General features: G+C 50.5%; 2 protein-coding genes across 16 annotated transcripts; one reads left to right on the top strand and one right to left on the bottom strand.

Annotated features, from left to right (window-relative positions):
* TARDBP (TAR DNA binding protein) lies at nucleotides 1-13842 on the top strand. 9 transcript variants are annotated; one of them, XM_049618119.1, is made up of 8 exons: nucleotides 1-335; nucleotides 1295-1546; nucleotides 3455-3618; nucleotides 5002-5142; nucleotides 6184-6354; nucleotides 6733-6859; nucleotides 7898-7967; nucleotides 9755-13842. In XM_049618119.1, exons 2-7 carry the CDS (start codon nucleotides 1309-1311, stop codon nucleotides 7963-7965), a joined length of 909 nt encoding a protein of 302 aa, XP_049474076.1. In that variant the 5' UTR covers nucleotides 1-335; nucleotides 1295-1308; the 3' UTR covers nucleotides 7966-7967; nucleotides 9755-13842. The 9 variants fall into 9 exon arrangements, 7 of the variants coding, with proteins under 7 accessions (XP_049474076.1, XP_049474075.1, XP_049474074.1 ...); XM_049618118.1 differs by lacking the exon at nucleotides 9755-13842 and adding an exon at nucleotides 8700-8819; XM_049618117.1 differs by lacking the exon at nucleotides 9755-13842 and adding an exon at nucleotides 8501-8681.
* On the bottom strand, nucleotides 8914-24621 carry MASP2 (MBL associated serine protease 2). Of its 7 annotated transcripts, none has more exons than XM_049618108.1 (11): nucleotides 24558-24620; nucleotides 24219-24450; nucleotides 23858-24035; nucleotides 23019-23150; nucleotides 20894-21090; nucleotides 20673-20820; nucleotides 17578-17696; nucleotides 15946-16024; nucleotides 14065-14199; nucleotides 13489-13563; nucleotides 8914-12212 (listed from the first exon to the last, which is right to left on the bottom strand). In XM_049618108.1, the coding sequence occupies exons 1-11, from the start codon at nucleotides 24602-24604 to the stop codon at nucleotides 11449-11451; spliced, it is 2106 nt and encodes a 701-aa protein (XP_049474065.1). In that variant the 5' UTR covers nucleotides 24605-24620; the 3' UTR covers nucleotides 8914-11448. The 7 variants fall into 7 exon arrangements, with proteins under 7 accessions (XP_049474065.1, XP_049474070.1, XP_049474066.1 ...); XM_049618113.1 differs by lacking the exon at nucleotides 14065-14199 and adding an exon at nucleotides 14237-14346 and having other exon boundaries at nucleotides 12121-12212; nucleotides 24558-24619; XM_049618109.1 differs by lacking the exon at nucleotides 8914-12212 and adding an exon at nucleotides 13152-13342 and having other exon boundaries at nucleotides 24558-24621.
* Nucleotides 24622-25908: the final 1287 nt, after the last annotated feature.

Here is a 25908-nt window from a genome sequence, read left to right as displayed (position 1 = left end):
TTACGCTACGTGGGGGGAGCTAGCAGCCTACGCCTCCATATTTTTGTCAACTTTTAGCCTTTCAGGCTCAGGTGCTGGTTTTACTGTCGCCTTTAAGTCCGTTCTGTTTGCTCAGCCTCCCGGAAGGGAGCCGTGCCGCTCTGGGGAGAAGGTCGTTGTGCCTCGGTGCGTCGTCCTTCCCCTCCCGACGGGGAGCCGGTGGGAGAGGACGACGGCCGGCGGGGGGAGGAGGCGGCCCTAGCGCCATTTTGTGGGAGCGAAGCGGTAGCTGGGCTGCTCCTGGAACCGTCGCTGCTTCGGGTTCCCTGTCGGGCTTCCTAGCAGCGGCCTCACGGGTGAGTCGCGGCCGCTTCTCACCGAGGACGCCCTGGGGGTCTCGGCCTCCGCACGCCGCGGCCCGAGGCGGACGCAGCGGCTTCCGCCCCCGCCCCGGGAAGGGAGCCGTGGGGCCGGGTCCGCCTGGTCCTGCCCGAGCGGGCTCGCGCGGGCGCGACGTTAGGGGCCTGGCGCTGGGTGGCAGCCGGCGCCGAAGCCGGGACGCTCGGCCTGCGGTGCCGTGCAGCCCGGGGCGGAGCTTCCGGGCCCTGGCAGGGCTCTGTGCTTTCGGCGCTTCGCACGCCGGGGGACGCCGCCAGCCTGGGCCCTGTGCCCCTGCGTCTGGTCCTCGGGCCGCGCCGAAAAACCCCTCCCTCGGCCGCCACGCGCTGGCTTGTGGGAGGTGGCGGCCCGCGTCGCGAAGGACCTGTTGTCGCTGTCCTCGCCCGAGTGTGGGGAGCCCCCGGAAGTCCCACAGTGAGGAACAGGGAGGAACTTTTCTTCCTGCTCTCTTCACCTGGCTCGCTGCTGCTATTTCTCAAGACACAGCTTCTGCATCTGGTTCTTAGGGACATCAGCTTTCATTCCCACACACGTCTCAGCCCCCAGGATGATTATTTACTTCTTTCTGGCAGCGTATATCAGGGTCGTAATAAATAACTGTTTGGTGTCCTCTCCGGATGTTCCCCCGCCCCCAGTAACCACCTTGCCACCTGCGACTGTTTTCAGTTGAGCATCTGATGCCTAGTAGGCACGCGGCAAGTGTTTATAGCAGGACTGAAATCGCAAGGCATCGTGTTTTGTTAGGAGTCACTGGCCTTGCCTTTGCCTCGTTTCGGTGGTAACCCGCACGTGTAAGAGCCCAAACAGCAGAGATGTCCCCGGAACGTGGACGTGGTGGTGGTGGTAACCAGGTGATGATAAGGAAACAATTACTCTGACTCGAGTGTCGGTCATTAATGGTTCTTTTTCCTTTAAGAAAACTAAGAGAAGATGTCTGAATATATTCGGGTAACCGAAGATGAGAACGACGAGCCCATTGAAATACCCTCAGAAGACGACGGGACCGTGCTGCTGTCCACGGTGACAGCCCAGTTTCCAGGGGCCTGTGGGCTGCGCTACAGGAATCCAGTGTCTCAGTGTATGAGAGGCGTCCGGTTGGTGGAAGGAATTCTGCACGCCCCCGAAGCCGGCTGGGGAAATCTGGTATATGTTGTCAACTATCCCAAAGGTTCGTTGCCGTTTGGCTTTGCAACGCTCAAGCGTTTGTTTCTCATTCTAAGTCCGATCATGGCCTCGTTTCACGGCGAAACGTCTCCTATAACCCAAGTATTTCTCTAAACGTTACTGTTAGCTGCTAGTCCTAATTAGTGAAAATTGGAAATACAGAATTTTTTTGAGAGAAGACTATGTATTATGTGAACAGATGCTGCCAAGTTAATGCCAAATTTAAGGAACCGCTGAGAATGCTTTGCAGTAATCAGCCTCTTATAAATAGATTCTTTTCAGGTGCCCTGATGTTTTGCTTTGGTTTTTGGTCCTTGCAGGCTTCCATGAGTCATTCAGTTAATCTGATGTTTTTGCCCCTTAAATCGATTGCTGTAACCCAAATCTGAATTAGTGCAACTATAATTTGGGATTTTGGTCTTATTCTCACGGCCCCTTATCACTGATGTTCTAAATCTAAAAAAAGGAAATATGAAGGAATGGTGCCAAGGAAGTAGGTACATTTCAGCAGAAGGAATTTGCTGTAGTTGATCTCTTTTGTTAAAACGCGATACCAACAAAGTATCATTTTTCATTAGTATGCAAGACTTTGACTTCCACTTTGAGAACATTTTTAACAGCAACTTGGGGTTTTTTTTGTTTGTTTTTTTGTTTTTCGTATGCTGTTTTTCGAGCCATTGGCTATAGATTAATATTTACCCAAATGTAAAATGTCATGTAAGGGCACCTGGGTGGCTCAATTGGTTAAGTTCTTGATTTTGGCTCAGGTCATGATATTGCAGTTCTCAAGATCGAGCCTCGTGTAGGGCTCTGCGCAGACAGTGAGGAGCCTGCTTGAGATATGCCCTCCCGCCCTCTCCCCTCCCCATGCTCGCTCTCAAAATAAACAAACATTAAAAAATAAAATGCCGTTTAGATGATAACGTGTCAGTACAGGTTCATCAGTTGTAACAAATGTCCCATACTGGTTTGGGGGGTTATTGATAATGGGGAGAAGCTATCCATGTGTGAAGGAAAAGGGGGTGGGAAGTCTCTGCCATCCTTCCAATTTTGCTGGGAACCTGAAGCTGCTCTAAAAAATAGTCTTTCTAAAAATCTCACTTAGTTCCTTTCCTCTTCTGAATACTGAGGATTTTTGTTTGCTTTAATGTCAGTTTATTTTTGAGAGAGCAAGAGCGAGAGTGGGGGAGAGGCAGAGAGGGAGACACAATCCCAGAAGCAGGCTCCAAGCTGTCAGCACAGAGCCTGACAACATGTGGCTCTAACTCACAAACTGAGAGCATGACCTGAGCCAAAGTCAGACGCCTACCCGACTGAGCCGCCCAGGTGCCCCCCAAATACTGGTCTTGAAAAATAACCTAAGATTTTGGTTTCTGTTACAAAATCAATGTGAGTTTACTGTTGAAAGTTTATAAAAGAAAGAAAAAGAAAATTGAAATTACCCTTAAAATCCACAGCTGGAGATAAAAGTTGATTGTGTTTTGGTCCGTAACTTTTAACTGATAGGCATTAAGGTAAGCAGATATGTTTAGTAGGCATAAAGATATTACAGCACTGTTTTTTAACCTGTTTTTTTTTTTCCTTCTTAATGTGTTCTAAAGTCCAAAATGAAGTAGAATTAGTTTTGTTTTGATGTGCCTTTTGAGAGGAGAGAACAAACCATGGTAATCTTGAGATCCTGCAAAACCAGAGGTGGGAGGGAGTCCCTGCATTCGCACCAGAAAAGCCCTTCAGCCACTTATTCAGTCCCTCCTTCTGTCTTGGAGAGCTGATGTCACTCCTTGCCAAAAGTTTTCAGTATCTTATTGTTCTTAGAATCTTTTTGCTTGCCGTTGTTAGGTGTAGGAGTTAATATGTCCTAAGAAGTGTTAAATGGGGAGTTCACTGAGAGATTTCTGCTCATTTTGTTCAGATAACAAAAGAAAAATGGACGAGACGGATGCTTCTTCAGCAGTGAAAGTGAAAAGAGCTGTCCAGAAAACATCTGATTTAATAGTGTTGGGTCTCCCGTGGAAAACGACTGAACAGGATCTAAAAGAATATTTTAGTACCTTTGGAGAGGTTCTTATGGTTCAGGTGAACTTTGATTTCATTTGACAGTTTTTCTTCTCCAGTGAATTCTTTTCCCCGAATTCCTGCAGTTTAGTGACACTGCCCTTCATGTTCAGCAGATAGTATCTTTAACATTTGTTACATGTATGCATAGGGGATGCCGAAATGGTTCGGGTGCCTGGCGGGGTTAGTTGGTGGAGTGTGTGACTCTTGATGTCAAGCCCGTGTTGGGTCTAGAGCTCACTTAAAAAATTTGGGTTAGGGGCGCCTGGGTGGCGCAGTCGGTTAAGCGTCCGACTTCAGCCAGGTCACGATCTCGCGGTCCGTGAGTTCGAGCCCCGCGTCAGGCTCTGGGCTGATGGCTCGGAGCCTGGAGCCTGTTTCCGGTTCTGTGTCTCCCTCTCTCTCTGCCCCTCCCCCGTTCATGCTCTGTCTCTCTCTGTCCCAAAAAAAATAAATTAAAAACTTTGAAAAAAAAAAAAAAATTTGGGTTATACTCTTTCCCTTTATGCATATATTCTATATTAACTTAGATTGTTGGGAGATTTAAAAAAAACTTTTAAGTTTATTTACTTTGAGAAGAGAGCGTGAGTAGGGGAGGGAAAGAGAGGGAGAGAGAACCTCACGCAGGTGTGGACCCTGATGCAGCGGTTAAACTCAGGACCCTGAGATCATGATCTAAACTGAAATCAAAAGCCAGGCAACCAATTGAGCCACCCTGGGTCCCTAAAAAAAACACCTATTTTTTTTTTAAAAGGGGGAGCCACCTGGCTGGCTCAGTTGGAGGAGCGTGCAGCTCTTGATTTCCATGTCGTGAGTTCAAGTCCCATGTTGGGTGTAGAGATTACTAAAATAAATAACTTTTAAAGAAAGATAAAAACACTTATTTCCTGTTTTTCCAATTTAAGAATGTAAACATTAGAGGGGTGCCTAGGTGACTTAGTTGGTTAGGCATCTGACTTCAGCTCAGGTCATGATTTCACTGTTCGTGAGTTTGAGCCCTGCATCGTTCTCTCGCTGTCAGGACAGAGCTGGCTTCAGATCCTCTGTCTCCCTCTCTCTCTCTGCCCCTCTCCCACTCTCTGTGCAGGCACGTGTTCTCTCTCTTCCTCTCTCTCTCTCTCTCAAAAATAAGTAGTTTTAAAAAAATGTAAATGTTAGATCTAATTTATCTTTGCATTGTAAACCAAGTTGTTAAAATTCTGTTTCATAACATGACTATTAACATGATCTGGATTCAACATTTACTCTCCTGTTGTTTTTACTTCAAGAATAACTTGGTTTAAATTTTAATTAAGCAACTCCATCCGAGTGAAGCCATTCAAATTAACCAAGGAACTCTGATTTGGGTGTGTGTGAGTGTGTGAGATTTTAGTAAATTTCAGTGATTTTTTTTTTCCCCCCTAGGTCAAGAAAGATCTTAAAACTGGTCATTCAAAGGGGTTTGGTTTTGTTCGTTTTACGGAATATGAAACCCAGGTGAAAGTAATGTCACAGCGACATATGATAGATGGACGATGGTGTGACTGTAAACTTCCTAATTCTAAGGTACTTTACTCTTTTTTCCTCTGCTTTGGGAATTTTGCTTTGGGAATTTCCTCTGCCTTGGGAATTCTTTTCTGATTTTTTTTTTTTTTAATTTTTTTTTTTTTCAACGTTTATTTTATTTTTTGGGACAGAGAGAGACAGAGCATGAACGGGGGAGGGACAGAGAGAGAGGGAGACACAGAATCGGAAACAGGCTCCAGGCTCTGAGCCATCAGCCTAGAGCCCGACGCGGGGCCCGAACTCACGGACCGTGAGATCGTGACCTGGCTGAAGTCGGACGCTTAACCGACTGCGCCACCCAGGCGCCCCTGCCTTGGGAATTCTTGTCAAATTTTGACAAAACTCCGTTAGAAGACACTGTAGAAAAATAGTAAATGTACTTGGAAAAGGTAGTGGCGGGTATATTCCTGAAACATTTTGTCTCGTTAAAGCCTTAGGACCTTAATGCATGCTGAATGTTTTATGTTTGTTTGAAATACTTAGTTTATTACCTCTCTTACTAAAACTTCGTTCATTTTATTCTTTTTTTTTTTCTTTGTTATTTCTGGTGAGTGAACAGTTTCTTACGTGGTTACGTGTTAAAGCACAAAGACAGTGAGAACACATTAATCTTGTCACAAAGGCCTAACTTAATTTGTTCCTAGCAAGCAAGACTTATTTGGAGAGTTACCATCTTTGCCAGGGCGTTCCTCAGTCATTGACTTTCCTTAATCCAAATAAACCTTCTTGAACTTGAAACCTTAAGACTTCGGAGGCACCTAGCCGGCTCAGTCCGTAGAGCGTGCAACTCTGGATCTTCGGGTTGTGCATCTGGGCCTCGTGTTGGGTGTAGCGATTACTTAAAAATAAAATCTTTAAAAAATAAAATGTTACTCTTCGCTGAAGCATTAAAGAGAAGTGCTAATACAGAAGAATGTATCTCCTTTTTAATGACTAATCGCATATAAGAGGCAGATCGCTGTCGTTACATTCTCTATCATAATGCTCTTTCATAGCTCATAAAATATTTCTCATGTTTTTCTTTCCTTTCGATTTGACCAGCAAAGCCCAGATGAGCCTTTGAGAAGCAGGAAGGTGTTCGTTGGGCGCTGTACAGAGGACATGACCGCCGATGAGCTGCAGCAGTTTTTTTGCCAGTATGGAGAAGTGGTAGACGTCTTCATTCCCAAACCGTTCAGGGCTTTTGCCTTCGTTACGTTTGCAGACGATCAGGTACTTTTCTCTTTAATGATAGTCCTCTGACTGGGTAATTTGTCGTGAAGATTTCCCATCCCGCTGATTGCCGTCCTCAGCTGAGCTTTCTCACCTTGTAAGCTTTGGGATATGTATGGGTCTAGATAGTCGTCATAAACCCTTTAGGTATTTTTTCAGGATGTGGCACTTAAGTGGGAGTGTTTTCTATCTTTTGAAAATAAGCTGAAAAAGTCCGTGCTGCTGTTACTACAGCTAAAGTCCATTTTACGGGTTTAAATGAAATGAGCTTATTTTTCCTCCTGCGTAGACACTGGCTTGAAATCTAAGTTTGATTGCTACTCTGGTGCATGAGTCAATGGTTTAATTTCCTTTATTTACATCCCCTATTTCTTATAGGTTGCCCAGTCTCTTTGTGGAGAGGACTTGATCATTAAAGGAATCAGCGTCCATATATCCAATGCTGAACCTAAGCACAATAGCAATAGACAGTTAGAAAGAAGTGGAAGATTTGGTGGTAATCCAGGTGGCTTTGGGAATCAGGGTGGTTTTGGTAACAGTCGAGGGGGTGGAGCTGGTTTGGGAAACAATCAAGGTAGTAATATGGGTGGGGGGATGAACTTTGGCGCTTTTAGCATTAATCCGGCAATGATGGCAGCTGCCCAGGCGGCACTGCAGAGCAGCTGGGGCATGATGGGCATGTTAGCCAGTCAGCAGAACCAGTCAGGCCCATCGGGTAATAACCAAAGCCAAGGCAACATGCAGAGGGAGCCAAATCAGGCCTTTGGTTCTGGAAATAACTCCTATAGTGGTTCTAATTCAGGTGCAGCGATCGGTTGGGGATCCGCATCAAATGCAGGGTCAGGCAGCGGTTTTAATGGAGGCTTTGGCTCAAGCATGGATTCTAAATCTTCTGGCTGGGGAATGTAGACGGTGGGGTTGGTATAGACTGGTGGGAATTCAAATTTTTCTAAACACATGGTAAGTATATTGTAAAATACATATGTACTGAGAATTTTCAGAATTGGTCTGTTCAGTGTGGAGTATATTCAGCAGTATTTTTGACATTTTTCTTTAGAAAAAGAGGAAAAGCTAAAGGAATTTTATAAGTTTTGTTACATAAAGGGTTGAAATATTGAGTGTTTGAAAGTGAACTGCTGTTTGCCTGATTGGTTAAAAAAAAAAACAAAAAACAAAAAACCCAACACACTACAATTGATATCAAAAGGTTTCTCCTGTAATGTTTTATCCCTGGACTTGTCAAGTGAATTCTTTGCATGTTCAAAATGGAAACCATTGATTAGAACTACGTTCTTTTCTCCTTGTTTTAATTTGAACCCCACCATATGAATTTTTTTCCGTAGGAAAATCTCCTGTTTTGGAGATCGTGGTGTCACGGTGTTTGGTTCTTTTGTTTTCGTTTTTGTTTTTTTTAACACTTGTCTCCCTTCATATGCAAAAGTACAATACGAAGCCTTCATTTAATCTCTGCAGTTCATCTCATTTCAAATGTTTATGGAAGAAGCACTTCACTGATAGTAGTGCTGTAAATATTCTGCCATAGGAATACTTCCGTCTACAGGCTCTCTCGTCCAAGACTTCGTCATCACGCTGCACAGGCTGCGTCTTTGACGGTGGGTGTCCCATTTTTATCCGCTACTCTTTATTTCATGGAGTCGTATCGACGCTGTGAACGCAAGGCTGTGATATGGAACCAGAAGGCTGTTTGAACTTTTGAAACCTTGTGTGGGATTGATGGTGGTGCCGAGGCATGAAAGGCTAGTATGAGCGAGGAAAGGAGAGAGCGCGTGCAGAGACTTGGTGGTGCATAATGGATATTTTTTAACTTGGCGAGATGTGTCTCTCAATCCTGTGGCTTTGGTGCGAGAGTGTGCAGAGAGCAATGATAGCAAATAACGTACGAATGTTTTTGCATTCGAAGGACATCCACGTCTGTTGGAAGACTTTAAGTGAGTTTTGTTCTTAGATAACCCCGTTAGTTGGATGTGTTAAGTGAAACGATACTTGTATCTCCCCTCCCCTTTTGTCAACTGCTGTGGATGCTGTATGGTGTGTGTTCTCCTCTGTTCCTGATCTGTAAGTGTGGTCCTGTGAACTGAAGCTGGTGGCTTGAGAAGATGGACTGAGCTTGTGGTGTGCTTTGCAGGAGTACTGGGAAGCAGAGTTCACCAGTGAGCTCGGGGTGTCGCCACGAAGGGTGGAAGTTCTAATGTCTGTCAGCTACCCATAAGAATGCTGTTTGATGCAGTTCTGTGGCCTGTGCTTGGATGCTTTTTATAAGAGTTGTCAACGTTGGAAATTCTTAAATAAAACTGATTTAAATAATATGTGTCTTTGTTTTGCAGCCCTGAATGCAAAGAATTCATAGCAGTTAATTCCCCTTTTTTGACCCTTTTGAGATGGAACTTTCATAAAGTTTCTTGGCAGTAGTTTGTTTTGCTTCAAATAAACTTATTTGAAAAGTTGTCTCAAGTCAAATGGATTCATCACCTGTCATGCATTGACACCTGATACCCAGACTTAAGTGCTATTTGTTCTTGCATTGTCCAAAGTGAAAAGTTTTTTTTTTCTTTTTAAACCTAGTTTTTAATAAGTCTGGGTGACCGCACCTAAAATGGTAAGCAGTACCCTCCAGTTTTTTTATTAGCGCCTCTGTGCATTTGGGTGATGTTCTATTTACATGGCCTGTATAAATCTCCATTGGGAATCATGCCTTCTAAAAATATTCTTATTTGGGGGGAGTGGGAAAAACAACGTTGATTATTTTCAAATGCTTTGTAGCAAAGCATAGCAGTTGGAAAGGAGGGCATTTCAGCACCTTTCTAGTTTGGGATTTGAAAAGTGGAATTAATTGCAGTAGGGATAAAGTAGAAGAAACCACAGATTTATCTTGTGCCTGAAATCCATTACAAAGCCTGATAGCTTTAAGAACTAGCAGGGTGGGATGTCTGTCTGAAAGTGTTAAGGGAAATGGGCTTTGTCCTCCACAGGTGGGGGAATAGAGTAACGTTGAGTGAAATCGTTTACAGAAAACTCAGATTAGACTCTCACGGCGCATATTGTGCAGTATGTAAAAGCAATAACCTGTGATTCTCTGTTGTACTTTTTATGTAACTGCTGTGAGAGTTGAGCTTGTTTTCTGATGGAAGAATGTTAACATTTTTGTGTCTGGTAGTTTACCTGATGCCCTTATCTAATTAGATGATGGTAACTAGGTTTGTCATTTTTCAAGTTACGTGTTTTAAGCTTTTAGAAATGAAGTCGTCCTTTAGACTTGTGATCGCCACGTTGTTTCGTTACTCAGTTTCCTCTGTAAAAGGATCTTGCATTGTTTTAATTTTTTTCTGCATCTCAATTGCATGATTTCCAAACCCTGTACCATCTGAATTTTGCATTTTAGCCCTTGCACTGTTACTCAGCAGCAGTAACATGGTAACACTTAAAATGGTATTCGGGGACCTCCAAAGACTAAACTGACAAGCCTTCAAGGAGCCCAGGGGTAAGTTCACTTGTCAATGGCATGGTTTTAATCCCTTACTTGACTTGTTGTGAATCTAGTTTCCGGTCTCAGAAGGCTTTCAATGTGCAGCAGCCTTCTGTTAACAATGTTTGTGGTACTAGTAGCTGTGGGTATTTAATTCTACCCTTAAAGTTAAAAAAGAAAGAAAGAAAGAAAGAAATGAAGTCTAGAAGTAAAACTATTTGGCAAAGATTTGTTTTTAAAATTAAAAGTCTTATTTGGTCATCTCAATGCATTCATTCTTAAAACTTTTTTGAACCGGTTGAATAAAAAATTTGTTGCCACCACAGTTTAGTGTCTGGAGTCTTACTGGAAAAATTCAATTTCTTTTTTATATGTGACAAAGGTGATGGAAAGTTACTTTGGAAAAGTCTCAAGAAGTTCCCCTTTAATATGCACAAGAGGAATCAGGCAGAAACTCAAAATGAATTTTTACATGAGTGGTAAATATTTGGCTAGAATGAAACTCTTTGTTAAATGTTAGCTATTAAAACTTTAAGGAGGAATAGCCAGCCGAAATGACCTGAGGTCTTTAAGGTTAGCTTGAGCTTAAAGTGTGTCCTTAGGGAAAGTATCTTAACCGCTTGATAATTCCGAAGATGTATGTGATAATTGGAATAATTTGTTGTTGAGTGCCAGGAGAGTAGCTCTTCATCGTGTATGAGTTCTATACTCCGCTCTTGCGATTGGTGATCGGTTGTTTTAAGTATGCCCAAGGATTTTCGTGTTCGTTGTGAGAATTAAAAAAAACAACTACAGACTTATCTGTGCTATCGCCACTTAGCTCTGATGTCGTATTTCTTCTTAAGGAATTGCCACATTTGATTCAGCTGTCTTCTGAATTTGAACATTATTTAGGTTATTATTTGCAAGTGCCGGGAACATCCTCACAGCTGAATTAAATTCTTAGCGTTGGCGTTACTAGGTCAAAGACTGCATGCTTTCGGGGCTTTTCGGATACCTTGCCAAGTTGTCCTTTAGAAAAACCTGTGTTGTCTTTGACAATGTGAAATAGTGCTGTTCTGTGTTTTTCTTGTCTGCCAGTTGGATAAGTGAAAAATTACCTCTCACCAGTTGATGGCATTGGTTTTGCACATGGGAATCAGTCAGTACCTAACCTGAAGTATTGATGTTTCCATTTTATCTACAAAATCACGATTCAAGGTTATCCCTGAACCAGTACTGCTGTAATATATAAAGCTCTGTTAGAGATCAAGAACAAGTCCCCAGACAATGGAAGAGTTGTCAGAGAACATGAACGGGCAGTTTATAGAAATGCAGATATCTGGTGCAGATACTGGACTTTGTGAGTCATGAAATGCAGATTTAACTGGTGGTTTCCTGTGGGATGGGCACAGGTGATCTCACTTGCCTGTGTCCCCTCGAATCCAGCAGGAAGCGGTGAGAAGCCCCAAGGGAGGGGCACCTGTGGTGGCCTTCTTCCCCGCAGTTTGCTTTTGGTTTTGGCGGTAGGGCAGTAACTGCCATGTTAATGTCTCTCGGGTCACGTTGCTGCTACGGTCTTTTAAAGGGGTTTCTAAAAATAATCCTTTTCTGATCGAAGACGCAACGAATTAAAAGTTATTAATTATGTTCTTGATCCAGGGAATATAGTTAACAACTTTTGTGTAGACCCCATACTGGTTTGCTTCCCCACAATTCATGGAACCCCAGGACACTATTCCTCCCACAAACCATGTCTGTGTCTCGTTATCTAGAAACACTAGTGCCCCTCCACTGTCCCCTTTGCAGCTGTCCTTGCCCCCGCCTTCTAAGCCAGCGCAAAGCATGTTTTCTGTCACCCTTCCCCCTGGATAGGGCTGCTTTTCGTACGCAGCGGCACATTTCTGATGATCGACAGTTGGAATGTCAACAAACATTAGACTTCTGGCAAGAAAACCCCTTTGGGTTAATCCCCATCCAGACACGGTTCCAATGTCATTTGTCCTCATGAAGGATTCGGCTTCTTTTCGTGGCAAACAGATAGGCAGGATGTTGCTATTGATTACAACTCTGTTCTTCAACTTAATCGGTGCTATGTCGTTATCAAAGCCGGCATCGTGAGTATAGCCTTCGTGTATAAAAATGGCCTCGGCCCGGGCTTGTGTGTAATGAGCTGACAGTCTCTTCAGGGCACCCATTCTGATCTCTAAGGAGGCGGCATCTTCTTTTTGCTCATATACAGCGTGAGCAGCTGTGAGGATCCAGTTGTCCTGTAGGAGTGCGCCTGCTGCCGTAGTTCGACCTAGTAATAGGACTTGCCAGGGAAAATCGCCAGGCTTTGCGTTCTGCCCTCCGTATATACGCCCTCTTACGGTGCGAGTTGATAGTCCACAAACTGGGGAAAGAAGCAGACACGTAGAGCCTTTACAGAAACCCAGTGGTGGTTTTTTCCATAATCATCCCCACTTTGGAATTGTATCTATTTAATATCATCCAAAAATATCATCGGGTGAATTGGTGGGTGTCCACCCACACAGGCAAGTGAGACTGCTTTAAAACGGCACAGTTCGAACCTGAGGAAACCTTTTGGTATTAGCATTAGCTCCTCAGAAAATGAGGTGTATGAAAATTAGCTTTTAGAAACTAATTTGTTTTGCTGAAATAATTTGGCCTACACGATAGGGAGTATTAATAGGGCAGACAGGAATTGTCTGGGCTGATGTACTGGGGTGATGTGATTACAAGTCCAGTGAAAGGAAATAACCTTTTCATTGCTTCTGTTTTCCTGCTTGTAAAATGGGGTATTTACCCTGTAGTTCTGGGAAAGCAGGAACTAAGGTCACTGTTGCAGGATTTGCAAAATCACTTTCGCCTTTGAACATTGAAACGTTTTGCAAATCAGAATGTTGGCAGTTGTAGCCAGGAACCTTCAGGTTCGGAAATTACTATTTTAGTCTAGTTGGTTCTTCCAAACTAAATTTCCCTGTGTGTATTGCTAACTAAATACACTCATTAATGTAGCAAATATGTCTCCTGTTGTGGCAGAATACTTGCACTAAAACGTACAAATGTTGTGTCAGCTGAGATGTAGTTTTTTTAAGAAAACTAATTTAAGCCAGATAACGCAGGAGTAATGAATACATTATTACCTTTCTGATTTTTTTTTTTTTTTTAATCGCTGTACTCAACTACATCTTCAGAGCCAATTCTGGCAAAAAAAAAATTTTGGGGGGGGTACTGTTCAAAAGGCAGATTGCATTAATGTTTAAAAACTAGATGTCGTTGAAAACAGTTGCTTAGGGAAATGAGTTATTAGCTTTGGGTTTTAATAGTTTTACAGAGAAGAAAAAGTTAACTCCACAGCAGGACTTGTGTTTATAAATGAAAATGGTTCAAGATAATTCTGAAAATGGTTTAATTTTTTACGCTCGCCTAGTTGTGAAGTCAAAAACAATCCAATGACCGACGTGCAGTCGGCACCTCGCAGCCCCTCCGCATGGAAAGGGGAGAGTGAGAACGTATTATCTGGAAATAATAACTTGGTGTAAGAGCCAAGTGCTGAGGTTCCATTTCTGCCCAACACCAGCTAGAGCTCGCCCGCCTGCCTCCCGCCTCCCGCCCAGCTGTACTTTCCATCAATTACGCGTCTCTCGTGTAACTGTATCCATTACCAGGCTCACAGACCGGGAGCGATTTTTCTCCTTTGGAGCTCGTCCAGAATCCATCAGCCCCCCACACACATTTACCTGCAAATCATTGGAAAAGCAAAAATGTTTAACTGCACGGAGAAGGTGGTTGTCATTTGCTTGAATAGCCCCTTGAAGAATGTTGATTCTGGAGCATCATCGGGAAAGAGAGGTGTCTGAATAACCATTTTACATGATTTCATAAATAGGAGGTCTCTGCATTAACCATGTTTGCTTGCAAAGTGGAAACCTTTTAGATGTGTAACTTGAATATGTATCAAGATCTCAAGTGCTTAATGATAAGGTTTTGACTTGTTAAATTAAACCATTTGGAATATATTGTGTGTTTGTAGTAGTCATTTACTAGATAAGATCTGTTTTCAGATTCTCGCAAATTGACATTAAAGTCACTTGAGCTGTAATACTTCGCTTAGCGGGTGGGAGTAGTGCCTTTTAATCTTCCCTGCAGCCTTGGCCAAAAATGTTGGCTGAAGTTTATCTTCGGATCCTGGGGGTTTAGGTTCCAAATCACTCACCCCCAACTCGGAGCAGTTTGCTTACCATCCTCCGATCTCATCGTGTAGAAGGTCTCGTTACAGCGGTATTGAATCTCCGCCTTGTATGTGGTCACTTCAGGACCCGTGACGTACTGCACTTGGCCGTTGGGTAGGTCTTCCGGCGGGCCGCAATCCACAACTGGTCAAGGGAGAGGGAGGAGTCCGGTCGCACTAACCTGATTCGTGTCCAGCGCTGACCGCGAAAGGCCAGACGGGCAGGTGGCCGTGCTGCCGGGCGCTGTAGCCCGAAGCTCCCCCTGTGTGGGAGCAACGCCGACCTTCTTCCCTGAAAATGGAGAGGCCGGCCTTACTGTGATCGTAGAGCGTCGCCTTCCTCCCGTTCCGACCCGAACGGCTGGATTGCGGTGAGGCCCCTGGGGTGGGAGCGCACGGTGCTTTCCAGAAGGAAGGGGTTCGAAGCCACCTGGGACTCCTTCGTGCCCGTGCCCTAACTTCTGACGGAAAGTTCTGGGGCAAAAGGGCCTCAGGGAAGGAAGAACGGGGCACCGCCCACGCGTCCCTGGAGAGCAATACTCCGTTTGCAGTTCGGCCCTGGGAGTCAACAGTGTGACGGGGGACTTGGTTTGTGCTAAGGCTCCTTGTCCCAAATTAACTTTTTAGGAGATCTGGAAGTCCTAGTACCTTGAATTTGCATTAGAATGTTCACCCGTTAGGACTCGAGTGTGAACGATCTACCCAGGTTCGGGGATGAAGTGATAGCAGGCCAGAAGCCCTGCTTCACGCAAGGAGGTCGAAAACCCGAAAACCCGACACTCGACACTCACTCGATGTTCTTTCTCCGAATATTCAGAGCTTACACTGAGATAGCAACCTAATAGCCGTGAGCCTGGTTCTGTGCCGAGTGCTGCTCTGATTCTCCGCAGAGAGGTGCCCACGGCTACCTGGCTTCATTAAAGTGGCCGCGCTGGGGTTCGGACCGGACTCCCAGCTCCCAACGCTCCCGTGGTGCCGGCTCTCCTGCTTTGGAACTAAGCATTGGTAGTCTCGGTGGTGGGGCTGAAGCCATGAAGTGAAAGTGTTTCAATTGCCTGTGGATTCTGTGGGAACCCTTGCACAAAATACGCACAAATACATTTACAGGGGCGCTACCCACAGCAGTGGATGTATTCGGAAAGACCTGGGGACAGCACACATGCCGTGGCGGGGGGGCCACGCAGCCACTAACGAGGGCGTGATTCTCCTGACCCTTGGGTGGACGTGGAAAGAGAGCCCGACAACACGGGGGAATCCGTGCGATCAGACCGAGTCTCCTTTTGCTTGAAGAGTGTGGACTGGCGAGATACGTTAGGATACACACGCAGCACGGGAGCTAAAGCACGTGAAGGCACGGACCTCCAAACTCGCAGGGGTAGTTGGGGGCAAAAGAGGCTCTCGCTGTAGGTGTCTGTAAACTTAGTTTTTCGACTTAACTTGCATTTTATCGTTGGGAAAACAACTTACGATGTGATTCTTAACTCGCAGGCTGGTAAGGACACCCTCGCTCCAGTCTGGTGTGTATGTGTCCGCGCAGTGACCCCCGTCCCTACAATATGGTGGCCTGTACCTGTGCACACGTGTGAGAGCGTGTGTGACCGCGGGCGTGTTCTAACAGCGGGATCGCGGGCCTTAAAGTGCCATTTTCTCTTTCCCATCCCGCACGGAGATTTCATACTTGGAAAAAACAGTTTTAAAGATTACGCTCGTCCAAAGGCGATACTTTTCCTAGTGGCTTGGTTCCCGTTTAACCTGTAAGAGCGCCCGGAGAGGCCGGCGAGGAGGAGCAGGTTTGGAACCCGGTCCCCGAGAAGCGGACCATTTCAGAAGAGACCGGAAGCAGGCACGGGCGGCACAAGCCGCGCGGGGATCTGGGGTCACGGGGCCTTACTGCTGCACTGCGGCGTCGGCTTGTCCCAGGATCCGTCTTTCTGGCACACGGCAGCAAATGACTTGAGGGGCAGACGACCCTAAAGAAGAAGCCGGAAAGGGTTGCGTTACTCGTTTGTATCGGGACCCCACTCCCCGAAGCTCCGCTCCCGCAGCAGTGCCTGGGTGGGGGTTTGGGGTGCCGACAGCTCTGCCCGTTGTGTCGCCGATGCCGCAGACCTCTCCCTAAGAGAGGTGTTGGCGCTGCAGGGATCAAATGGTGACCTCTGCGGCAACTGCGGAACACTTTTCGCTCTCCACTGCAGTCCGGGAACACAACACATCCAGTGCCTGCTGCTTTTTCACCAGTTCTTTACATAAAGGGCCAAAGGGCGGTGCCCAAACTTTGGGGAAGGCCAGCCGGCTCCCGCGTGGAGCGAATGTGCGCGGAGTTTTCTAGCCTTGTGGCCATCAGCTGGGGGGGGGGGGGGGGGGACAGTTACTAAAAATACTTTCCTAGGCCTCGCCTGTGCGTTCTCAGTGATTGCTAGAATGGTTTACAGAGAACGTGTCCGACTTACTGAAACGTTATTTTAAAGTTGGAAGTGAAAGATCACTTGGGCAGAGCAGAAGAAGCCTTTATGCTTTCAAGGAAGCAGGAGGGTTTGTTGTTCGTTCTTTTTCCTTCCCCCCCCCCCCCCGCCCCCAGCCACCCCCCAGCAGAAACTGAAGAGGTTTGCAGTCAGTCCAAGGAGCTGCGGGCCAAGACCCTGGCCGGGAACTTTGCAAGGTGGGAAAAGTGCCGGGTTTTGTTTTGCTTCGTTTTGGACTCACTCCTCCGCAGGACTGGACTGAATAGCTAGCTATCGTTTCCCTGTTATTACTTTGTACCGCTGGGATTCAGTGACAATTTTGAAGAACATAAAGAGGACGTGTTAATCTCTTACCTGTGCCCCTGAAGCAACACAGTAAGCATTTTTTTAAAAAAATTATCCTCCCTCACCCTTCACAGAGGTCACTATTTATAACTTTGCAGAATGTACCCTTTCCTAGTGCCGTTTAATCTTTGGTGCGCCCGGGACTTGTGGCACGGAAAGGTCGTCACGTGACCGGGGGCGGGGCCTAATTTAATGCCAGGTGGCAGCCCGGGCCCCTCGAGCTGCCTTATAGGATGTGAACAGGGAAAAAATCCCTTTTAATCACCAGCTTCGGAGAAGAAAAGGGCTTCTTCTTTTCTTTCTTTCTTTTTTTAAAAGTTTATTTTGCTTATTTTGAGAGAGAGGGTGGGAGGGGCAGAGACAGAGAGGGAGAGAGAGAAACCCGAGCATGCTCAGCATAGAGCCCGCTGTGGGGCTCAAACCCAGAAACCGTGAGATCACCGCCTGAACCGAAATCAACAATCCGGGGCTTAACTGACTGAGCCGCCCCAGGTGCCCCTTAGAGCTTTTTGCATAAAGAACGAGAGAATTCTCCATAGACCTCTCTCTTCTAGGCCAGCTTATCTCTTTGAATGTTAGTGGCTAATCGTGGGCCGAAGAAAGCCCCGTGCTGACCACAGCTAGTTTTCCACTTGCACCCATCTGCCGCCACGAATATGTAGCCACGTAAAAACCGATCATGATCCCGCTGCGCTTGGAGCTCTGTGCTAACTTACCTGCAGGAGCTCGTACCCAGTCTCGCAGAAGACGGCGAAGCGGTCTTTCGGGACGTACTGGGCTTGCACAGGCGCGAGGCGGCCATTAGGTGGAGCCACCGGACCAGGGCAAGGCCGAGCTGCGCGGGGGTGGGGGGGGGGGGGGTGGGAAACCGGGTTTAGGGGTTTTGATGCGGCCTCTCGAAGGCCAGTCTGAATGCAGCCATTTCCAGGTCTTGATTTTATAGCCGGAACACTTAACACACAGAGAGAGCTCGCCACAAGTGGGGTAGACCGCTTCAGAGTTCAAACCAGAGGCCAGATGACCCTGTGGGGCGCGTATTGCACCGATCGGGATTAGTAGCCGCGCCTGGGCCTCCGAGCCGGGCACCCGGGGGGCGTCTGCTCTGCCCCCGGGGACCTTACAGTCCCTGCCGCAAACCAAGAGAGAGTGTCGCTTGGAGGAAAAGAGCTAGACCCGCATTCGCAGCAATTACTCTTAGCCTCTCTGGGCCTCCGATTCCTCTGGGGGTCGTGAGGGCCGGATGTAAAGGCCAGTGCCTTGCCGAGCGCTGGGCCAGAGTGGGTGCGGGTGACCGCCCACAACAGCCCGGGGACACCTGGGGTTCCGATCCCCACCGGCGCTCAGGGAGCCTGTGCTTCCCCCTCGCCAGCACGTGCTCACAGCGCTCAGACCCCCGGGGACACTGCCTTCCACTCCGGCCCCCAAACCCCAGCCTGGTGTCACCCTCCGCTTCCCCTCTGCCACGCCAGTGGTTTGCTAAGTCCCCCCAGCAGCGGGTCTCCGTGCCCTGGGGTGGCTCTCAGTCCCCTGCTGTCCCAGAGCCCTGCCCACCAGCGCCCCCTGCCCACCCCACCCCCACCCCTTCCCTGTCTCCAGGGACAGCCCTGGTGGCTGCCCTGCACCCAGGCCAGAGCCCTGCTCCGCTCAGCCTTGGCCCTTCACCCACCAGCCCGGCAAACCTGACTCCCCCTTTGAGTTGCTCTGAAAGCAGCACTTCCGTTGAAGATGTGTTATTACTCTGACCTACAGGAGAATGAATGAACCGGGGACAAACGAATCGGTCTCCTAGTTCCGGCCTCCCTCCTCCCAACCAGTCTCGCCCCTTCCCACATTTCTAACCGAGGTGGCCCAAGGGTCAATCTTTTCTAATCCAGTTTCCTCGTTTAAAAAACGACTCCAATCCCCATAATCCCAATTATCACTTCCTCTGAGCCACACCCTGTGCTCAGCGCCTTCCCTGCATCAGCCCAGGAAGGAACACCTTTCGAAGGAGACATTGTGCTTAGTTGGGACAACTGGGACATTACGGCTCAGAAAAGTTACGTGAGAGGTTCGGTGTCACATAGCCAGGCAACAGGTTCGTGCCTGGACACACACCTAGGCAGCCTGACATCAAAGCCTGCACTCTGATTTCCTGGATGGGTGGGTGGGTGGAGAGAAGGATGGATGGATGGATAGAAAGATGGATGGATGGATGGATGGATGGATAGAAAGATGGATGGATGGATGGATGGAAGGAAGGCAGGCACTAAGGATGGAGGGAAGGAGGGAGACATACTCTTTCCCCTAAGAGAAGGTGATCTTGCCTGGAACAATCCTTTCTTTTCTTTTGCTTATAACTGTCTTGCCCCCTCTTTCTTCCTAGGAAAACCCTCCATGTTTGCACGCCCCCCTTCAGAGCTCCCCTCCACTTGGTAGATGGGATGCTGCCCAAATCATGCATCATTTAATGAAACCAATTAGATCTTCACATTCACTCAGTGGGATCTTGTTTTCTGGTTTTGAGGCTGGACGTGAGGGGTGGTGCAATAGGGCACCCCAAAATATGACTCTTTAGCATAAGGATTGTTTTGAGCTGGTTATTTCCAGACATTGCAGACACAGGAGAGGCTCTGAGAACAGAGTCGAAGTTTTCCTTTTGTCAGGGACCTTTAGGTTGACAAAAGACACGTCCATTTTGTAAGCGTGTCCCCCTCTCTGCCCTAGAAGAAGGATGAATACGTCACTAGAAAACTCATCACCGGAGAAGGCAGGGTCTTAAATCTGAAGTACGGACCTTACTTTCATTTACCATACTTCTCCTGGTCATGTCACCTGCCCGTAACTGGCTCCCCGCCCCCCTCTCTTTTGTCTTTAGCTAAACATGGTAATCGAAGCCTGAGTTCTAAGTCCCCATTCTCCCCTGGGTAATCTCCCACGTGTGCATGAGACGTACCTCTTAACAAACTTGTCTGATTTTCTCTCGTTAATCTGTCTTTTGGTCCCAGCTAAGGATTTAGGAGGGAATTATTTTTTCCTCTCTTACAGAGGAAGGAGGGCTGGTTGGGTGGATGGAAGAGGGAGGGACAGGAGGAGGGGTGAGGAGAGGGATGGACACGTGGGCAGATGGCATTTCCTCTTGGGGTACCATTGTCTCTCACAGGCCATCCCCCCCCCCCCAAGCCTGCTTTGTCTTCTGGTGGAATTTGGGACATACTATCCCAAACTACAGCACCTTGGCATGTTGAATATCTTCTTAAACTGAAGGAGTTTGAGAAAACAGAAACAGGGAGATCCCTCAGACCTCTGCTCCCCGGCCCTTTGTCACTGTCACAGTCAGAAGACCCTCATGTACTGCCATGTGACAGGTGCCCTCCTTGTGCCAGGAGGGAAGGAGCATCCTTATCTCTAAAGACAAAGGGAGCCAAGAAGAATCCAAATAAACAGGCCTTCGCTGAGTCCTCCTCCCGGCACCCCACCCCCCACCGCGTCTACCACACTGACCTTAACGTGTCATTTTTTCCCCGTGACCATCCATCCACCTTTCTGCAAACCCGGCACAAAAGTACACAGGCCTGTTTCTTTGGGTCTTTCTTTCCTTATGACGTCTCCCCTGTAGAACTTACGTGAAATAAATCTGGACGTGTTTCTCCTGTTGATCTGTCTTTATCAGTTTACTTTTCAGACCCAGCCAGGGACCCTAAGAGGGTCGAGGAAAACTTTTTCTCCCCCTGCACTTCCCAGGCCCAGCTAGGAAAAGTCCCATCCCGTGTGGCTCCTTGACTCTCCCGAAACAGCTTCCTGCTGGGATCTGAGACCCACTGGCCCTCACCTGTGCTGGTGTAGTGGATCTTCCAGCCCGTGTGGTCCCCCGACTGATCCGTGACAAAGGTGACGGTCACCGCGTTGCTTTTTGTTTCAATCCTGCTGGGCAACGTCGTCCCGCAAAATGGGCCATACTCCTCTTTGTCTGTTTGAATCTGAAGGCAGAAAGGGCCCTGTCACCTCAGGACCCGCCAGAGCCAGATGAGCTCCACATCCCGGGAACCTGACCTTGAGGGAGTCGTAGGGGCACAGGGCTTCAGGGTGCGTCTCCACGTCGAAGGACCCCACGAAGTCCAGGATGATGCTGAACCCCTCCTCCAGGTGTTTGCCGTAGGAGCAACTGGACAGTTTGGGGTACGGCTGTGGGTATTCAGGGCTGCTGAGCACCCCCGACCGGCCGGTGAAGACCTGACCTGAACACAGGGCTGAGAGAGGGGGTGTTCCTGTGAGCCGGGGCGCAGGCAGCCTGGCTCCGCCCCGTCCGGCTGTCCTCACTGCGGTTCGGCCCGGGGGCCCCCGCGCAGGCCCACCCCACAGACACCTCCTCAGACCGAACACCCCGCCCCAGTGGTGAAGGGACAATCTGGAGTTTCTCGGGCTTCCTGGCTTTGGCTGAAACAGGTGACACCCGGATGTACATCCTCCAGGCCCCACTCACACCCCTGGGGCTCCTGGGCCAGAGTCACAACCCCGGGGAGGGGGGGGGTAAAGAAGTGAGCGAGGTCACCGGCGGGGTTGGGGGGGGACAGAGGGCGGTGGAGACGGGGGGCGGGTGAGGGATCCCTTCCTTATCTACCCCTGACCCCAGCAACTCCCAAGTTCATCCACCACGGGGCTCCCGCCCGCACCCGGCCCGGAGCAGTCCAGCCTTCCCTGGTTCCCCACGGAGAACAGCGGGGCCTTCTCTTGTCCACTTCCCCTCCCACCCTGGGCCTGGGCTCTGCCCCAGGGGTTGGTTGAGGGAAGTTCAAGTTCACACTGATCAAGCGTGTCTGGTGCCCTTTCCCCACTGGGCCAGCTGATTGTGCACTTGCTGAGGGAGCGTCTATACCAGCCATGGGAGGTGTCCGACCACCCCTGCCCCAGGCTGTAGACAGGGGGTGTGGGCATTTGAGCCGGGAGATTTCCAGAACTGAGGAGTCCCAGCACGGCCTTCCTTGCTCTGTGTGGCTGCTCCCCAGGGGCAGAGGGAACAGCCCCTGGGTGTGGGGGACCAGACCCCCCATCAACACAATCTCGCCGGGCCTCTCTGCTCGGGGTCAGGCTCCCCCAGCCCAGCACACGTGGGACAGGAGCCATCCTCTGAACAGGAGCTGGTCTCAGGATGCTCCCAGCTCAGCCCCTGGGGACCTAGTGGGACGTAGAGAGAGCTCGGTTTCCCTGTGTGAACTCAGGCCAGCCCTCGCCCCTCTCTGGGCCTCAGTGCCCCATCTTCCAAATGGATTGGAGGCTGCTGAGTAAGCCTTTCTAGCAAAGAGGCCCGTGGCCCGTGGAGGGGACTCCCACTGACCGAGGTGCCTCCAGGCCTTGATGAGGGTAGGGAGAGAGGGGAGGCGGCCAGGGTGCACACCACGGCCCTCTCCCCACAGGGCCCCCCAAGAGACACGAAGCAGAAGGTAGAGGTGGAGGCAGGTTTATTGTTAGGTCCGGGGATGGGGCGGTCGGGGGGGCTGCAGCAATCTCGGCCCGACCCAGACCGGAGCCGGAGGTGAGGCTAGGGGCTCTGCTCTGGAAGAGAGAACAGAGAGGGAGAGACACTGGGAGAGAGACACTGAGCAGGGGGAGGCGGGGTCAGCACTGAGGCTGGGGGCCACCCTCTCGCCAGGACACCCCCGGGTTTCCTGCTGTCTGGCCACCTGGCGCCTGGCAGGAGTTCAGAGGGGGCGGGCAGCAGAGGCCGAAGGGGCTGGCCTGCTGGGAACCAGCCGCTTTGAGCACGCCCTGTCCACACTGGGAAGTTTTGTGCAGGGAAGCTTGTGTGAGCCAGGCCCGCGTCCCCCACTCTTCCCATCTGGGGGCCCAGGGCGGCTGAATGGGGGCGGGGGGTGCCTGGAGCCCAGACGGGATACACGGTGGGGGCCTAACACATGCGATTTACGGGAACGGGCTCAGGACCGATGGCCAAGCCGAGGGCAGAGGGAATGTGAGTGGATGGGACACACGGCAGGAGGGGACAGAAGATCAAAGGTGGGCCGGCGGCCTGCCAGGAGAAGTGCCCAGTGGGTCAAGGCCAGGGGTCCCTCCGGAGCCCTGGGCAGAGCGGCTATGGCCTTGAGGAGCTGGCTGTATCCTGGGCCAAGGTGGGGGCTGGGCTGGGCGCCGTGTCCGCCCCGCCCCCACGGCCACAGCTCACCTGAGCAGGTGCGCTTGTTGCGGTGGAGAACGTAGCCCACGCGGCAGGAGCAGTAGAAGCCACCCAGGTGGTTGTGGCAGTGGTGGTCGCAAGGAGGCGCCTCTCCTGGGGGCACCTGGCACTCGTCGATGTCTGGGAGAGGAGCGGGCCAGGCGGGTGGTCAGAGGGAAGGAGAGGAGGCCGATCTGGGGCCTCGCGGCTGAGCCGAGAGGAGTCTCCTCATGTCCCAAAGAGGCTGGTGCCCGGCCAAGCATGTTCTAGGCCCAGGGGCACCGTAACGTCCCCGGGACGCTTGGAGGCAGAGGTCAGCACCACCTTCTCCAAACCAGGGACAGGTGAAGCGTCCTGCTCCGAGTCACCCAGCTAGCGGGTGATCGGTCGAACCCACCGAGCAGGTTCCGCCAAACCCCGCTGCACCCTCCTGAGGAGCACAGAGAGGTTGAGCCACTTGCCCAAGGTCACACAGCGGGCCCCCCCACCCCGGAGCCGCCGTGTGAAATCAAGGGTCAGGCTCGAGGCCCACGCACAAGTACAGTGTGCCGGGCCGTCCGTTCTCGGCGGGGTAAGTGGGCTCCCTGGGCCCTTGCACCACAGGGGGGGCTGTGGGCATGTCCCTGGCTCCGCACCGTCAGGCTCAGTCGGAGGGCGGAAGGCATGGCTGTGACCGATATTTGCACCGGGGATGGTGTCGGACTGGGCTGCGGACTTCTCTCCCGCTGGCTTGGCAGGAATCCAGCCTCGGGGAGGTGAGGCTGAAGGGAGAGCTGGCCTGGCCCAAGACAGAGTCGCCCCCGGCCCGCAGATGGGCCCTCCCCCGCCCCCACCTCCTCTCGGCTCACCCTCTGCCGCATAGAAGGCCTCAAAGCCCGTGAAGGGCTTCTCGTTGGAGTAGTCGGAGTGGAAGGTGACATCCAGGCTGGAGGCCGGCGAGTAGAAAGTGTCGTTGCCGGGGGCCCGCTCCGTGTCTGTGCTCTCCTGCCCGCACAGCGTGGCCAGCACCTTGGTCCCTGAGCTCAGCTGTAGGGTCGGGGTCACAGGGAGGGAGGGCAAGACGCAAGGCCCGCCGTCCCTCCTTCCCTCCCTCGGAGGCCAGACCCCGCTCCCACGTGTCCCTGCCCAGCCCTCCCCCACCGCGGGGCCCCTTCGTCGGGAGCCCCCAGCCCCCGAGAGGGTCCGGGTCACCCCCCGCTCCGTCGGCACCTTGACAAAGTCATACTCGCAGAGGTAGGAGAGCTCCAGGTGGAAATGGGTGAAGTAGAGGCCCAGGCGGTAGCCGGGGGGAGCCCTCAGGGTCCAGCGCTGGTCCTGGTTGTTGCCATACTCCCCGGGGAAGCCAGGAGATGCCAGGCGCCCGAACACGGGCTCGGGCCACTGCGGGCCCTGGGGTGCGGCTGCCGAGCCCCACAGCAGGCCCAGGAAGATCAGCAGCAGCCTGAGGGCGGCGGCACGGGGGTGGGTGAGGGCCCGGAGGCCTGTCCTCACCCCTCGCCCCTGCGGGGGAGGCTGGTGGAGGGGGGGGTGGGGCGGTGGTCCACTCACCTCATCGTGCACCCATCCAGCTGACCAGGCCGTATCTGGAGCCTCATGGTCTCACCTTTGATCTGTTTGTCCAGTGCCCAGCCCTGCCCCCAGCCTCCCTGACCCTGGGATTCTGGGAATTGACCCCGTGACTCCTGCTTGCCCCGGCTTTCCGGCAGGGAGGACAGGACGCTCCAGGAGCCAGGAATTGCACCTGGATGACAGATGGCCCCGGAATGAATCTTGGCTCCGTCCCTCACCCTTAACTTCCTCCTAAGGCCGGAGGGGGGCCTCCGTGACAACGATGGCTTCTGGACGGAGGTGGGGGATGCATTTATGTTTGCTCCCTCCTGAAACCCTATGCAAGATGGGAGAGAGAGGTTTCTTAAATGTCTTTTATTTTTGAGAGAGAGAGACCGCAAGTGAGGGAAGGGCAGAGAGAGAGGGGGTGGGTAGAGGATCCGAAGCGGGCTCCCACAGGGACAGCAGAGAGCAGCCCAATGTGGGGCTCAGACGCACTAATGGTGAGATCGTGACCTGAGCTGAAGTCAGACGCTCAACTGGCTGAGCCACCCAGGCGCCCCGGGAAGGAGAATTTTTAAAAACACATGAACGTATGAGGACGGAGGCTGTGGGAGAGGAGGCAGCGTTCCCGTTTTGGAAGCTGGGGAAATGGACAGGTGGAAATAACCCTCTAGAAAGCAACTCTAAATCGGCAACGGAAGGGGAAATCGGCTTGGGGATTGGCGGCACTGAGTCCTTCTGGAAGCGTTAAGAAGCTAGCCAATCCCGGGATGCCTGGGGGGCTCAGTCGGTTGAGTGCCCGACTCTTGATTTCAGCGCAGGTCATGACTCCAGTGTCATGAGAGCGAGCCCCGCGTCGGGCTCTGCACAGTCCTCTGCCAGACTAAAGCTTGGGGGTAGGATACGGCTGAGATGTGTGTTACTCTGTGGCCAGGCCCTAAGGGACGCTGCAACTTCTGTCTGGCTCTTTTTGGGATCAGTTGCTCTGGGGGAGGCCAGCTGCCATGTTGTGAGGCCACTCAGTATCCCTGTGGGGGCCGCATGGGGGAGGAACTGAGGCCTCCTAGCAACCACTGGCGTAATTTGCTGGTCACCCGTCAAATCACCAAGGTGGTGAGGGACCCGTCTTGGAGGTTGCTCCTCCGGTTCCAGTTAAGGCCAGGTGACTGGCCGACGGCTTTGCCGAAAACTTACGGAGGAGTCTAGGCTGCACCAGCTAGCTAAGCCACTCCCAAATTCCTGACCCGCAGAAAAGCACTTCAATCTGCCACCTTTGAGCTACTTTGCAACACAGCGAGAGATAATCCATAAAAATGGAAAAGAGCAAATCTCAAAATGCTAAAGGGAG

Source organism: Panthera uncia, assembly GCF_023721935.1.
Source record: "Panthera uncia isolate 11264 chromosome C1 unlocalized genomic scaffold, Puncia_PCG_1.0 HiC_scaffold_4, whole genome shotgun sequence".
Taxonomy (NCBI): Eukaryota; Metazoa; Chordata; class Mammalia; order Carnivora; family Felidae; genus Panthera; species Panthera uncia.
This window is presented reverse-complemented; position numbering and strand designations above follow the sequence as displayed.

Excerpts from the sequence above, each read along its gene's own strand:
- TARDBP (XM_049618116.1), top strand. The coding sequence starts at position 1,309 with ATGTCTGAATATATTCGGGTAACCGAAGATGAGAACGACGAGCCCATT. Across the intron at positions 5,143-6,183 it reads GTAAACTTCCTAATTCTAAG|CAAAGCCCAGATGAGCCTTT; the intron begins GTACTTTACTCT and ends CGATTTGACCAG. Across the intron at positions 6,355-6,732 it reads TTACGTTTGCAGACGATCAG|GTTGCCCAGTCTCTTTGTGG; the intron begins GTACTTTTCTCT and ends TATTTCTTATAG.
- MASP2 (XM_049618108.1), bottom strand. The coding sequence starts at position 24,604 with ATGAGGCTCCAGATACGGCCTGGTCAGCTGGATGGGTGCACGATGAG. Across the intron at positions 17,697-20,672 it reads GATCCACTACACCAGCACAG|CTCGGCCTTGCCCTGGTCCG; the intron begins GTGAGGGCCAGT and ends ACCCCCGCGCAG. Across the intron at positions 12,213-13,488 it reads GCTCCCGGTCTGTGAGCCTG|TTTGTGGACTATCAACTCGC; the intron begins GTAATGGATACA and ends TTCTTTCCCCAG.